The following is a 16193-nucleotide window of genomic DNA, read 5'->3' as shown; positions in this document are numbered from 1 at the left end:
CCCAAGAACCAATGAGGTATTTATATGAATCATTATTTCATGTTCATGCAATATTATTATCAACGTAACGTACCTTAGAGGATTTCCTGATGAATAATACCGTAACGTATATAGTATAGACTTTATTTATTATTGTTATTATTATATAAAAATAAGAAATTAGTAGTTTTCAAAGTTGAACCTGCGTATAGGAATCTAACATTGTTAATTCTAGGAGAGGTATGCATTAATAATAGGTTTAATTACTCTATTGGTCTCTATAGTTTCGTGAAATTTTCAATTAGGTCTCTATACTTTTTTTTTCTTTTAATTAAGTTCTTGCACCAATTTTTTTTTAATTGGATTCCTACACTTTTTTTTTCTTTTATTTAGGTCCCTATACCAATTCTTTTTTTTTTAGTTGGGTCCCTATAAAATTAAGCCAATTACTACTAAGAGGGACTTAATTGAAAAAAAAATTAGTATAGGAACTTAATTAAAAAGAAAAAAAGTATAGGGACCTAATTGAAAATTTCACGAAATTATATGAACTAACAGTAATTAAACCTTAATAATAATCTTACTCAAAATGCTGAGGCAATTTATTTCAACATAGTTAACTATTATAGCCATATATGTATGTTCAATTTTTTTTTATTACCTTGGTGTAAATTATTACATATATTAATGTCTAATTATTTGTTCAAGACAACAATATTTAATGATTTATTATTTATTATTTTAAATAGAAAAAGTATAGATAACAAATAAGATTTTTGAACAATGTGTAAACAATGTGAATTAATAACATGCTGATAGGATAAGATGGAGGTATATATATATATATATGAGCTAATAATCTTAATTAATATTCTGTTGTTGAGACAAAATGAGGATCATTGTCATGGCTAAGTAACGTGGACGAAGAGAACAACATGTGAACAAAAGAACAATCTAACTCTCAATAGAAAAGGCACGTAGCTAGGTTTCTCATACATGCAAGTAGACAACACACGAAGATATTTCTATCAATAGATTAACTAAACAAATTAAATATAATAATAAGTTGGATGTCACTCTTTGATAAATATATATATATATATATATATATTAATATACTATGTTTAATTTTTTATGTGTTTCTTCATATTATATTGTTTATATATATGTTCTCAATAATTGATATGAAATTTTATCCCTCACACTTATATCTTAATAAACGTAATATGATAAAGGTACATATTATAATATAATTTAGAATTTAATTTTGATGTATTGTCAGTGTAAAACAGTTTTTTTCGTGTATAGAATTATGTAATAATACATAGTAAAAATAACTATTTTTTATATTGATCGCGTGAATAGTTATCCAGAAAAAAATAGGTATAACTGAACAATTATGTAAAACATTCTATACTATCAGTACATTAAAATTAAACTCTTTAATTCAGCTCTCTGTTATTCATAATAATTATTGTGCTCATATTTTCAAATAATGACCCTTCTAATATGCATAAGTATATACATGAATGGCCAACGAGCTATAGTTTAAATGGCATAGTTTTTCCATACTCATTTAGAAGTTGCAGGTTCGTCTTCCTATTTTGGTAAAAAAAAAAGTATATACATGAATGAAATTTAATTATGCTTTATATGTTATATGTGCATGTATAGGACTGAACTTCAATTTTAATCAATAAAATTCTATTTAGAAAAAAAAGAAAAGAAAGAAATAAATCATTCCTTCCAATGTGTCTTACTTAATAAGCAGTCTTTTATGTCTATTTCTCTCTCAAATCAAATCAAATCAAAATATTAGGAAGAAAAAGACAGGGACATACCACTTGGATTAGAATCCACAATGGCTGGAACTCCTCCATTTAGGAATTTCATTCAAAGTAAACAAACCTCAATTAATAGTTTGATTTAATAATTAATGAGACTCTTATCCTTTCGTTTAAGTTAGAAAATTTCAATTCAACTACATCATAGGTTAGGAGATCAAACTGGGTACCAAAATATAATTGCAAATAATTTATTTCTATGATCAAAACCCTTTAATGTGTATCTAATCTGATTCTTTTTTTTCAAAGTAGAACCAGAATATCCTATATCACCCTATGTTTTTTCCTGTACAAAGATGCAAAAGAAATTTCTGTGCTCATCTAGCAACACCTATGTGTTCTTCCTTTATAATTTAAGTGAAATAAAAAATGGAGAACAACATATTCAGAAGCAAGACATGCACAATAACTTGTAGTACAAGCAACAAAAGTTGTATCAAGTAGTTGTCTTCATGAGAAATTGACATTTGCCATGCAAAATGATTCGTATCGCGGCTCAGTTAGGTCTACTATTTCCTCTTCTGACACGTGGCAACTCTCGGATTTTGATGTCAAGAGGGTCAAATTCTCTGTATGCTCAGCTGAATCTACATTAGCTTCTTTGTTTTTGTTCCCAACCCAGAATCTATGATCAGTGTCTTGTTGCAATGAATTATGAACTGGAGATCTTTCTGCTTCTACTGGTTCCTTTACATGTCACGAAAGCAAAAAATGTTAAGACTTACAAAATTAGAAACCTATTATAATGGAAACATTGCAACTAATAATAACTGAAGACATCATAATGAGTGTGTTCACCAGGAACAGGCTAGCTGGAATGTTTCTTCTTCGTCTCGATTTGTCAGGCGAAATACTTGAGAGAATTTGAACAACCTCACTCATAGATGGACGAGTTTCCGGATCCAGCAACAAACATTCCTTTGCTAAGTATGCCATAATCTGTACCTCTTCTTCCGGGAAGTCTCTTTTCAGTTGTGGATCGACCAACTCCAATATTACTCGCCTACTATCCTGTAAGCGGGGCGCAGCCTAAAACAGAAGATTATATCAAGCTGTATTAGTAATTAGGCCATTTTACTTGGTTGAATCTAATGACCAAAATAGAAACAAATTCATGGTGGAGTAGGTAAAAGTCAATAAGATCTTCCTCATAAAAAAACACTCTGAACTCAGGATAATGTTGTAAGGATTATCTTAGCATACCCAAATAACAAGGCTTTCTTCTTTGCCCGTAGTTTTATAGATTGGTTGCCGACCACTGATAAGCTCAAGGAGAACCACCCCAAAACTGAAAACATCCGATTCAAGAGAGGCTCGCCCAACAATAGCATACTCGGGTGCAAAATATCCAAATGTTCCCTGCATTCTAGCTGGAGAATTCGAACAGCTGGGGTGATCATCCGCTCGCACGTTCTTAGCCATACCAAGGTCAGTTATCTGCATGTTGTTTATTTGAAAGATTATAAGGTATGCTTATGATTGAAGTGAACAACCTATAGTATAACAGCTAACTTCAGTAGATTATCGCCATGCATGTCACAAGCCAAGCTCATTTAGATTCTTATGCATGTCTAGTTATATTATCAACTAAAAAAGTAATATTTAGTGCGGTTACAGTGTTGATAATTCTAGTTAAAATCACCAGCATGCATATCATAAGCCAACTTTGAGTAATTCCTAGTTTGCTATCCAATCATACCTTTGCTTGCCAATTTTCATCCAGAAGAATGTTTGTTGATTTGACATCTCTATGAAGAATTCTTGGAGCAGCCGCTTCATGGAGATATTCCAAGCCCCTTGCGGCTCCAATTGCGATTGTGACGCGTGTGGTCCAGTCGAGATTTTTTGCAGACACTCCATCTAACCAGTCCCTCAAATTCCCATTAGACATGTACTCGAATACTAGTAGCCTTTGAAAATGTCTCCCTTTTAATTCTGAGCAGTATCCAAGCAAAGGCACCAAATGGCAATGATGAAGTCTAGATAATAGTTCAATCTGCACTAAGGAAACCAAGTGATTATAATTACAGAAATAAGAAAGTTTGAAGTCTAAACTTATAAACACTGGAAAAATTAGGTATAACCTCTTTGAAAAATGCAGAGTCTGCTTCTGGCCCTCCTGGATCTTTTAGTCGCTTAACTGCCACGATACTACCATCTTTCAGACGACCGCGGTATACATAACTACTTCCACCTAGTCCAATTAGGTTGGAGCCTAGAAAGTTTTCAGTGGCATTTTCTAGTTCGGCAAAGGAAAATTGAATAATATTTCCATGAAAAGTTTCCCTCTGGATCCCAAACAAGAAAGAGGCTTTCTGAAAGCATCCTACATTAGAATAAAACATAAAATAAAAAACTGATTACGAATCATAAGTAAAGGAAAATTAACATAAGCACTTTTGAGTTCACATATAAACAGCAAGTTAAAAACAAACTTACCTGTCATATTACTAACAGGAGAATCAATAGCAAATTTTGTTTCTGCCACTGAAGAAGTCACTGTCCTGTGACTAATTAAGTTGGCAGTGCTACCACTACTTGTTTCCTTATCCGGTGAAAATATTGGTGATTGAATAGGACATCTGTCCCTTCGGTAGACATAGCATAGGACTGAGGTAAGAAATGCAATGGTCGTACAGACAACACATATTAGTAGAATAACTACAACAGTCTTGCTGGAGATGTGTTTCTTTGAACCTAGTGGCAAGCTGTTAGTTCCTGCAGAGTAAAAAGCCAATGATTTTTGTATCAGGAGGTACTAGATTATGTTATCAATATAATAATTACATTGAAAGGAGATAAAATTTCTATAAGAAAAACTTTGTTTTAGATTTCCAATAGAGTAATATTCTAAAAGCAAATCTTAGGGTGCGTTTAATTTGCATTTTCATTTTCTGTTTTCATTTTCAGTGTTTTCTGTTTTCTAGATTTTGTGAAGGAAAAAGTAAAAACCTGAAAACAATAAAATCTTGTTTTCTGTTTTCACATCCTGTTTTCACTTTTTCCTTCACAAAATCCAGAAAATAAAAAACACTGAAAATGAACACGCAAACCAAATGTACCCTTAGATTTCTCATTTCTGTGTAAAATAGTAGCTGTTTAGCATTAGTCCATATGAATCAGCTTAAGGAAAAGTTACCCCAGGTACAGTTGCAGGCACTGAAGCAATTATGGTTGTGGCCATTTGCTGATGCCACTCCCATTTGGGGGAATCCATTGGGATTACATAAGCATGTCCATATAGATGAAGTCTCTTCAGCATCTACATGGAAGGCAAAGAAGTTACCATATAATACAGAAACTTTGATTGCTGTTCTCACTGGAATCATCTACAATTTTGATTAAAAAGTTTTCATTTTGTTCTGTGTCAACGTCTAAACTCTAAACATGAATTATACATAAAAATGTTTGGAGGATCCAACTAGACCAACTACTTATATCTAATTAGTTTTTGTCACTGTTCATGTATTCTTTCTGAGTTACAATAAATATGAGTTGAAATTTACAATAAAAGCTCTTTTATGACTGCATATGAACTCTGGTTTCCAAGAAAATCTTACAAAACTACATCCACCAAACATAGACTATGACAAGCTCAAGCTCAATAGTCTATTGAAAGAAAAAACAGAGAAAAAACTGAGGGGGAAAAACCACCACCATACCCGAACGGCAATCACATGACTTAGAACAATTTGCAATAGAGTAGCTCTGGTTCCCTTGGAAAGCACATGTACATTTCCACTTGTTTAGGCCATAGGTATCAGAAGGCTCATCTGCCCAAAAAAAAAAAAAGGGTAAGCAATAAGATAGTAAGAAGGAGAATTATTTTGGATTTACAAATAACAGATGTTAAACATGTAAAAGATGGAAGAGACAATTATTTTAGTTAAGTTGTGAAGCCAACCAGAAAATGAGTGCTCAATCGAGAGCAAGACGAAGATGATAGCAAGAGCAACTCTGAGCTTGAGCTTCATTTATTCCAACCCATACACTACAAGAAAGGAAAAACGATTTAGTGCTATATAAATCATTGGGCAAGAATATTCGTCATGGTTATGAAACAAGCCACATATCTTACAAGATTTTCCAACACCAAAAAATAAAATAAAAAACAGCAAATGACAAGCAGAAATATGCTGCTACACTTTTCCCCATAAAGGGCTAAAGTGAACTTAAAGCATGTATATACAGTTGATACATCAAAGTGAATCTGAAGATTGTACCAATCCATAAAATTTTAATTGCAAAACCATCATCAGAAGCATATATATAAGAGGCCTAAAACATGAAACTTGAAGCAACTAATAAAACTTAATCATGAGTTGCATTTCTAAACTAAATGAAAAAGAATGAAAGTAGCATCAATTAGCTAACCTGCATTAAGAAGAGGCTAGAAGGTTTTGAGTTATCCAAGCTCCAATCATCATCTATGGAAACAAAATGGTAAAGTTAGCCACAAGATGAACTAATATCAACAATAAAAGCTGAAACTGCAATCCCATTTTTTCATTTTCTACCCTCATGTTGCAGCAAGGAAATGAATGCCAACAATTTCATAATTAATTAGGGGATAGGAAGTCTTCTTCTCTGAATTGAATTCTGTAGCCAGTGTATGCAAAAAAGGTAAAATGGGTAGGAGAACAAATACATGGTTGGCCAACAAAAGCAAACATCATAGTCAATGCTATATCCACCCTCATTACTAAGTATAGAAACAAAGATAAGGCAAGGAATAGTAGAAGAAAGTATACTGACATGAAAGATTGACAACATTGGCATTGAAAGCTTTTAGTAGAGTTAGACTAGTTAGTAGCCATAGAGGGGTTGGAATTTGGAAAAAGAAGCACTAAGAGTGGAAAGTGGCAAAGACACTCAAATCAATAAGTCCACAACTGATTTCTTTTGCATAAATATTCAATTGATAGAGAAAACTAGCACCGACAATATAGTTACATAGTTTCCAACCTACAATAATTCTTGCAACAATCTTGAGAATGAGGAGCTAGAGCAAGTAGTGGCTTGAAGCTCTTGTATTTGAGTTGAACCAGAATAGTTTGAGAGTGTGAAACAGAAAAGTCAAAGCAGCATAAAACAGCTATGATGAGCATATCATAAAGCAAAGAATAATTAATATGGCTTGGTAGGACAGAAAATTTCTTTTCCTTCAAATCATATATGCCATTCCTTGTTTAGGAAAGAACTATAGATCATTGAACTGAAACAAGCAAAAGAACAAACAGGTAATGTGCATTATTGGGTCATGTTCACCAACCTAAAGATTATATTATGGATAATTTAGAAACAAGCCATGGCAATAGATAAATAGATAAATGAGGATAGTGACCTCTTCAAATGAGTATATTCTATAAAAGCCACACAAAAAACACATAATAAATGAAGCTTATTACTAAAGAGAACAATATTTTATACACCACCTCTTTGAAAGTAACCCTTTGCTAAATTGAAAACAACCCTTCATCAACCTTCATTCCTAATACAAAAACAAACCAGCTCATACCTTAGCTGGTTTTCTTTTCTACTCAATTTCAGGGTCCATTTTTATATATACAAGAGTTAGTGAAATCATTGAGTCATGACAAAAACTCTTTCTCTTCTTTTGTAAAAGTTGAAAAAAAACCTTGGGACAATTATACTTCTTTTCATTAAGAAAAGCTATAGTAATAAATCATTGTCAAAGTCATAAACAACTTTAACTCAGAAAATAACAAAGTAGTAGTGAGTTCAAATTTGAAGTTATCCAAATTAGTACCATGTTTATTTTACTTACTTGAAAAGAATATATTATAATGATTTAGAATAAGGCAAAGTTGTGATTTGTCTTGTATTCAATGGGAAAAGAAACAAATTACACAAGTAGTTGTGGCAGATTTTATTTCTATCTAAATAATAAATAATAAATAATAATAACGGCTATATAGAAGATATGATTTTACTTAGCTTTAAAGACATTAAAGTGTGATTCAGAAGTATGCATATGTAAAGAAGAAAATTTTCAATGCAGCGAGTTGTCTTCATTTAATTTGTAGGGTCCATCAGTGACCTGCCACCCTTTCTCCAATTTGTTATTCCTTTTGGACCCCACTCGTGATTCAGAGCGTCTAGGTCTTTGATTTTTTATTTTTAAGATAAATAAATTTTTAATTAATTAAAAATATGCTTTATTTTTTAAAATGTAAGATTTTTAAGTTTTTAGATGATTAATTTATTTTTGTAAATTTTAGATAAAAAAATTTATATATTTAAATTAAAAAATTAAAAATTTATTTATCTTTTTTAATATGTTTTCATGTAAAAAAATATAAGAAAAAAAAAATCTAAAATAGCCTCTGATAATTATCTCGAAAGACAACGAGACTCTTGGAAAAAAAAACTTAATTCGGCCTCTAACAATTACTTCGAAAGGACAACGAAGCACATATACAAAAAAAAAGTTAATGTTATTTTTTTGGCACATGGACTAATCAGTCCAAAAAAAATAACAAGGGCAGATTGAATGTTTTTTTTTTGGTGACCTCGTTGTTTCGAGGTAATTATCAAGGCAGATATTCACTCAAAATATAATAAAATATGTATTAAAATAATTTAATTAAATATATCAAATTATTTAACAGATTTCATCTAGTCTCTTCAAACCATTTGAGGTTTGAATATCTGCAAATGACTTTGATGAAAACGTTAGAACTTCTTCTTTGTTCCCTTCTTTGACTAATACATATCTTTACACGTATTATAATGAATTTAATGTATTATTTCAGCTAAACTAAGAATTAAAAAGCATTGAACATTATTGAATACTGGAATATATAACAATAATTAATGGTAGTAGTACTTGTTAATCACAATGAATCACAATGGTTTGTTGTTAATCATGGAAAACACATACCCACTTAACAATTAATTATTATTAATAACCTTTGTGGGAATGGGAAGTGGGACACCAAACAAGAAATTAAACAAGAAAAATGTCACCTTGTTTTGGTACAACCATGGGTAGAACAATGCTACACAATAATAAAAATAATGAAACCTCTTTGCATACCTCATCAAACCTGGGTTTTTGTTGTATGTGTTGAAGAACAACCTAAGGCTTTCTTGTTATAAGATCTACTAACTCAAACTCATGTGTAATGTGTCTACTTCAAACTGAAACTAGCTAAACTATTGAAAAGGGTATATAAGAGTGAGTAAGAGGTTGAAGATGAAATTTCTGAGAATGGAGAGAGGATTATTGAAGAGGGTAGATTTTAGAGTGAATGAATTGAAGTAGTAAGCAGAGTGCTAAGGTGGCACATTATTCGGACTTCGTTACACACGTGCTCCTACCCTAGACTATAGACTATAGAGTCATGGACCATACATTTTTAATGAGTAAAGTATATATATTTTCACCCATGAGTTATAGCTCAAATGGCATAGTCTTCCCATTCTCAATTAAGAAGTTGTAGGTTCGAATTTTCTATTTTTGATAAAAAAAAAAAGAGTATATTTTTTTCTTAAAATTTGACAAAAATTTTAAAAATATTTTTAAGTTTTATTTTGTTTTAATTTTGTCCCAACATACTTTACCCATTTTAATTATAGGCTACTATTTACTTTCAACCTAATCTCTTTATTAATATAATGCACAAAATATAATTACACAAATTAATTTTAAAATAAAATTGAATTTAATGTAATTCACCAAAATAAAATTTAGAGCTAAAATACGTGGATGTAGAAGTTGAATCTGTCACTTCAATGTGCAAAAAATGTTTTTCGCATATTATAAAAAAAAATTTACATTCTGCAAAAAAAATTTTATTTTAGACATTACACCATAATTATATTCATGTACAAAATTTTCGGCCAATTTAATTACCATTTTATTTTAACCTTTAAAATTAGATAAAGAATAATTTTTTATGCACTCAGAGTAGAAGTATATGTGGATGATGATGATTGGTGAAGATGACGTTACAGAAGAAGGCCCTTATAACGAGGCATGCATGTTGCATGACTCTGCCATTATCGAATCTAGTACAAGGAAGATGATAGATCTGATTTTTTTTTTTTTTTTTTTGAAAATCCAAACAGGAGAGTCAAAAAAGGGAAAAGTAAAAGAAAAATCTCAACTTATCAAAAGTATGAGAAGCATATTATATATTAAGATGATCATATATGATATGCATAAAGATGAAACTTGAATTAAAAAACAATAAGTTTATGTACATCACTCAGAATCACACTTGAAAATATTACCAAGAGTCCCTTTTTTTTCGCCATTCTCTGTATTAAGCCAACCCCCCCAATGAAATTTACACTTCTTTCTTTGTAACTGGCAAAATCAGGAGTTTTCTCCACCAAAAAACTCCTTCCTTTCTTTCCAATTATACTCCAACCATAAGCCAAAACTTATATAAGTATAAATAACGTTATATATAAGGTGAAGACTCAGATATAGTTGTCTTCATGTAAAGTTGATAGTTGAGAATCGTTATATATAATAAAAAGGGATATGTGAAGTGAAGAAAACAGGAAGAAAAACTCATATAATCTCCCTCCAGAAGTGGTGGTATGTTTATTAATGACCTCTTTGGCTCTGCCTCTCAGGAAATGACTTCGCCGGCCTTAGGACGCGCCGATGTTGGGTTGGCGCGCCCAAGATCATGGTCTGTGAACGTGTGACCATGTCGACCATGGACGGAGTCTGGTATGCTTGAACAAGGCTAGTACTATCTGTGGAATCGCCTCGTGCGGTTGCCCTTTGCCATGAATGTGAACTCAATCCTGAAAGAACATAAGCCCTTCCAGACTGCTCATAAACACGTTGAGTTGACATCCTTTCTTGCATCTCCTTTAGCTCGGCCGAAAGCGCGGCGCATAGCCGGTCCCCTGCTTTGGCAGAAACAGTCTCAGACAATGCCTTGTGGCAGCTATCAAGGACAGAAACTGCAGTGGACAGATTGCCACGTTCGGCTGCGATTCTAGCCTCGGCTATTGCCTCGGCTACTCGAAGCCTATTTCGCTGTCTGTCCACTTGTATTGATACTTCTTGTACTCCACCAGAATCAGATCTTTGAATCTTCACTTCAGAGTTTTCTTCCAAAAACACCATTTCTTTTGTGATGGGATCTCTATAAAGGCCCTTAACAAGCAACAATGACATCTCATGGCTTGACATGTCGGCCGGAACATTAACTGTCACCAGAAAGTCTCTTTCTTCGTCGGCATACAGATCTCCGACACTAATGGAAGCCATTCTAGCATTGCCTGACAAGGTTGTTTGATAACTTCCGGCTTTAACCGAATTCAGTTGAAGACTAGGATGAATGCAAGCAACTTCAACTTGTAATTCCTGCACCACAACACTCAAGAGACCTCCAATACATTGTGCAAATGCATCCTGAATCACATCCTCGGCTTCAATGAACGAAAATGTCCCGCCGGATATCTCAGAAATCGAATGCATCGAAGTAGAATCATGATCAGAACCAAAGCCAAAAGCATGCACTGGTATCTGCAATCCTGCTCCATTGTTCCGATGAATCGAATTCGGGACAAGTGACTGGTAATCTGCTCCAACACTAGGCCTGCTATTCACTGTGTAAGTATCCTGTCCATCAGAGAGTAGTATAATGCTGCAAACCGGATTCTTCGACCGGCATTCTGTGAATACCTTGGCACCTTTCCTTAAGCCTTCAGCAATGTTTGTCCCACCATTAGCAGACAGAGAATTCACAGCCTGTAATGCCTGTTGCCGTCCGGTATCAGTCATCAGCCGTAGAGGAAAGATCCGCCTTGCCGTGGAGGAGAAGGCAATGACAGAAAGACGGTCCGATGGACCGAGATTCTGTATGACAAAACCCATAGCTCGTTTTAGCAATGCAATTTTAGTGCCTCCCATGCTACCACTTACATCAAGAACTGTGACAAGATCAACAGAGGCACGAGAATTCGGAGTTGTTTCGCCGTTGGTTCCAACATTACTTTGTTTTGTAGCTGCCTGAGGAGCCTTGAGATGAATTAGTACGGCGAAATTATCATGGGAGGATGACATTGGAACAGATGAAACTTCAGGATATGTTTTTATCTCAATTCTGTTCATAATCTCATCATGATCAGCCTCATTCTTATGGCAGGTAACTGAATTTTGTTGATCCAAGGCTTCATCATCATCAAAGATAGCTGGTTCAGGAACATGATAGAGCGATGGAATCGGCCGAACCGAGTCCCCTTGTGGCGAAGGGATCCTCCTCATGACAGTTGTCCAAGCATCATCCCTTGCAGTTACCGGGTTGATTCGAGCCATGTCATGGTAGCCGTTAAAAGCAGGACTATGGAAAGGAATTTCTTTCCATTTTGCTCGGCAGACAGGACATATCTGGTTGCCATGTTTTACATTCGAAGTGATGCAATGGAAATGAAACGAGTGAGAACATTCGGCAGTAAAAATGGCATGGCCCTGCCCCGGCTTCATCGTGTTCAAGCATATTGCACAAGTTCCCTGCAGATACATAGATAAAAACGTCACGAAAGGAAAGCCTATTTGATGACCGGTGGCTACTCATATGAAGTTGTTTTCATACGAAGGTGATAGTTGAGAATCATTAGAGGATAATTTGGTCAAACATGTCAAATCATCTAACAGTTCTCACCTGTCGTCTTCACACAAACACAATTTCATGTGAGTGGTTACCCTTTTCACCACACATAGGATGCTACTATTAAAATTACTCATATTCAAGACCAAATAAAAATGTGAACCACATGTGTTATTATACATAAAATCTGCAGAACTATGAAACAAATAATACTGTTATAACTAAAAGATGTTGTTTCCAAGTTTTGGTTACTTGGGGACCTGGAATTCCAACAGAGAAGGAAACTATGGATTTCGCTTTTTCGGTCAAATGAAATACATGCTATGTGAAAAAAGAAACATGTCTTTGGTGCTCTGCTGAGAAAGAAATAGATTCAGACATCAACATCCCAAAAATGTGCATCAGAGCATTAAGAGCTAAGGCTTTAAATTCTGAATCTATCAGCTTTTGAAGAACTCTAGGATCTTTTCCAATTATCTAAACTAATCTTTGTCAGGAATGAAAAGAATCTTCATCCTCCCCATGGATATTTTATAATTTGATTGTGGTTTTAAATTAATCTCAAGTTCAAATCCAAGTATACTTGAAATTAGAACCTTGTGAAAAGGAAACCAAACTGGTATCAACATCTAAATAAGGTTTTGGTTATTGTAAATTTTGTGAAAATTCTGTTATGATATAGGTTCATAAAATTTCAAAAAAAAAAAAATGGTTTTAGTCTGTAAAACTTTATGATTATTTGGCTTCAAGACTCTCAAAATATTATCTTAGAGGACTTAAACCAAAAAAAATTATCATAATTTTTTAGGAACTCAAAAGAAACATTATTTTAAATAGGGCCAAGAAAAAAGAAAGAAAGAAAAGAAACAATTCAGGAACTTAAAATCAAATGTTTTCAAAAACATAAGGACAAAAATCAAAATTCAACCTAGTAATAATATTATTAAGTAATTTAATATAAATTTAGTGATGGAAAAGGTGGCAAAATATGCCTTCATGTATGGGGACCCCAATTCAGCCACCCATTAGCTAGTCAATAAAAAAAAAAAGATAAAAAAAAAAAAAAAAAATGATAAGTTCATGGAATCTGGGAATCTTAATAATGCTACAAAAAAGTAGTCATAGATAAATACACAGCATTAGCAAAGGTCACTATTAGAGTTAGAGAGTAGTGTATAAAACACTGGCCATTCTTCTGTTTTCTTCTGTCCCTATGCAGGTCCACTCACTACTCACTACTACTAAGACCACTGCATAAAAAGATGAAATTTGAATGCATAATAATAGTCCATCTTTTAGAGGATACCAATTAAGATGCTTAGTTTACCTAAAGCTTGAGTATTCCAAGACAAATCCCACAATCTTAATAGTAACAAAGACAAGACAAAAATAAGGTCAACCTTTTCTGTGGTCAAAGACTTTGAACACATCAAGAGTTAAAATATTAAATAAAATATTAAGATATGTAGTATAGAACAACAGCTATCACCAAATGGCTTTAAAAAAACGTAGTGTTAAGACAAATTTGCAACTATAACATTTGATTATTCCGAGGGGTTATTAAAAATATAGAAAGAAATGTCATCCATATACTAAGAGATATCAAACATGACTCATTCACTGTTTCATGATTTCTTTTCTTTAATATGATTTTGAGCATAATATTTGTGACACTAGGTCTGCATATCCCTAAAATATTTTCACGTGAAGTTGATAGTTAAAATGCTGATACGTATAATGTTAAGTAATTTAATCAAATATATTAAATCTAATAATTTTTTTAATTATTATTTTTACATAAAGACATTACATCTTAATGTGGATGGTTATCAAATTTAAAATATGTAGACACCATGTGTCACATACATGGTTCTAAAATCCGAATTGAACTGACCAATTCAACCGGATTAATCGAAAACCGCTTATCATTTTTAGTACTTGTATATTGATATTGATTGATTATCTTAGAAATCCCAACCTTTTAAGTTTTCTTTTTATTTTTTGTTTGAAAATGGAAATTTTCACAATCATCGGTTATGGGGGGTCTCTTGTGGTGGGGATAACAACATGTGATATGAAGGAGAGAGAAAGAAAGAAGGTCCACTGAAATGGAGAAATATTTCCATTCTTTTGAAACTTCTACAATCATTCTCTTTTAAATTTAAAAATAATATTAATATTTAGTATTATAAAAGAAAACAAATTATTGTAAATATTTGTCTATGAAAATGTAATGAGGCAAGTAAGTAAAAATAAGTAAATAACTGTTCCTTAAAAGGGTAAGCAGGGTATTTCACTTTATGCTCTATCCTCTACTCCATAACAGAGCTTGAAAACAACAAAACAAAGAATAAAAACGTTCCCGCAATACTCAGAATGCGTCACACCCCACAATACCCCTATTCAAATACAAAAAGTCAAAAAAATACTCCAACCAAAAAAAATCATAGACCTAAAATTAGTGTGTATTACTTATCCTTAGTCATGTTTTAACTGATCCTCATATCACTAATTAAACTTGAGCTCTTGCTAATTCTCTCCTTATATACAGTTTTTTTTTTTCATTTTATTTTTTTATAACGTCAATTTTGTTCTTTGTACTCATAGTATAATAAGATACCTATCAATTTATGGAATATATATTGAATTAGAACATTTTAAACCCTGCTAGACCAAATTGATCTCTAAAATACTTGGTGTTTATATGCATAAATAACTAAAAGAAATTAAAAGGAACAAATGAATGAAAACAGTGGAAAGCTTTTAACCAGAATCTACCATGGAGATTCAGTAGTGAAGTCAAAGGAAAAGAACAATTTTCAACAAAGCAGAAAAGGAAGATAAATTATGAAACTTTCTTAGCTGAACATGTATAAATTCTAAAAGGGTAATGTAAATTGAAAACCTTTGGAGATTTTGGTAACCGGAGAGCAGAGGAAGAAGACGGCGTCGTTGGGGTGCTTGAAGAGTAGTATCCGCCGGAGGCCGGCGACACAACCGACGGCGAGGTAACGTCGGAAAATCTGGCGGCTGCAGCTGAAGGGGAGTCATCTAAATCTCTAGGAATGTGAACACAAGTGTTGAAGCCAAGAGCAAGCTTCATTTTTCTCCATTTGCTTCCCATTTTTCTTTTTTTCTTCTTTTTTTTTGGAACAAAAAGGGTTGACAATTAGATGATGAAAGAGTGACACAAAAAGCTGAAAAACTGAGAGATGAATGTGTGTGAGGGAAAGATTCCAACTTTGGTGTGCCCGTGAAGGAACATGATAGGATTTGACATGGGTCAGAATGAAGATGAACAAGAAAGAGAGAGAGAGGAAGAAAAGAGAAGTTTGGGTTTTTCTACTGTTTTGGCAGAGAGAGAGAGAGAGAGAGAGAGAGAGAGGGAGAGAGAGATGAGTGAGCGTTGAGGTCACAGATAAGAAGCAAGTTGCTTGCAGCAGCTTTGGCTTTGCTTTTTTGATGATGGAAATGGAATTCAATATTGTTGTGTTCTTCTGAAACTCTGTATTTAACAAAAAATTTATCAGCTTAAACACGGTTTAATGTTAAAATTCGTTTCTTGTGTGACTCAATTTGATTCCTTTGAAGTTTTTTTTTTTAATATATATTTCAAACCTATTAAGTGAAGGATTAATTTATGGTAAATATGAATTTTATTTAAAAATTTATTATTATTTAATTAATTATTGTATATATAAATAAAATTTAAATAATTAACATTTTATTTAAATTAGAAAATGAACTAATTATTTAATTAATTTAAATT

The 16193-nt window shown here is 32.8% G+C and overlaps 2 protein-coding genes across 11 annotated transcripts; both read right to left on the bottom strand.

The window, feature by feature from the left end:
- Positions 1 to 1986: 1986 nt before the first annotated feature.
- Positions 1987 to 9104, bottom strand: LOC107629236 (receptor-like serine/threonine-protein kinase NCRK). 10 transcript variants are annotated; one of them, XM_088508677.1, is made up of 12 exons: positions 8884 to 9074; positions 6789 to 6850; positions 6198 to 6250; positions 5728 to 5814; positions 5486 to 5596; positions 4963 to 5085; positions 4263 to 4541; positions 3908 to 4149; positions 3523 to 3819; positions 3027 to 3260; positions 2622 to 2852; positions 1987 to 2510 (listed from the first exon to the last, which is right to left on the bottom strand). In XM_088508677.1, the coding sequence occupies exons 4-12, from the start codon at positions 5795 to 5797 to the stop codon at positions 2274 to 2276; spliced, it is 1824 nt and encodes a 607-aa protein (XP_088364803.1). In that variant the 5' UTR covers positions 5798 to 5814; positions 6198 to 6250; positions 6789 to 6850; positions 8884 to 9074; the 3' UTR covers positions 1987 to 2273. The 10 variants fall into 10 exon arrangements, with proteins under 10 accessions (XP_088364803.1, XP_088364804.1, XP_016187464.1 ...); XM_088508678.1 differs by having other exon boundaries at positions 6793 to 6850; XM_016331978.3 differs by lacking the exon at positions 6789 to 6850 and having other exon boundaries at positions 8884 to 9104.
- An 834-nt stretch (positions 9105 to 9938) lies between these two features.
- LOC107629237 (E3 ubiquitin-protein ligase WAV3) lies at positions 9939 to 15991 on the bottom strand. Its single transcript, XM_016331981.3, has 2 exons — positions 15330 to 15991; positions 9939 to 12327 (listed from the first exon to the last, which is right to left on the bottom strand). The coding sequence occupies exons 1-2, from the start codon at positions 15546 to 15548 to the stop codon at positions 10405 to 10407; spliced, it is 2142 nt and encodes a 713-aa protein (XP_016187467.1). The 5' UTR covers positions 15549 to 15991; the 3' UTR covers positions 9939 to 10404.
- Between the last annotated feature and the right edge of the window lie 202 nt (positions 15992 to 16193).

The sequence above is a fragment of the Arachis ipaensis genome, chromosome B3 (assembly GCF_059453495.1).
Source record: "Arachis ipaensis isolate K30076 ecotype BB chromosome B3, ASM5945349v1, whole genome shotgun sequence".
In the NCBI taxonomy this organism is placed as follows: domain Eukaryota; kingdom Viridiplantae; phylum Streptophyta; class Magnoliopsida; order Fabales; family Fabaceae; genus Arachis; species Arachis ipaensis.
The sequence above is the reverse complement of the archived record's forward strand: the minus strand, read 5'-3'. Positions and strand labels throughout refer to the sequence as shown.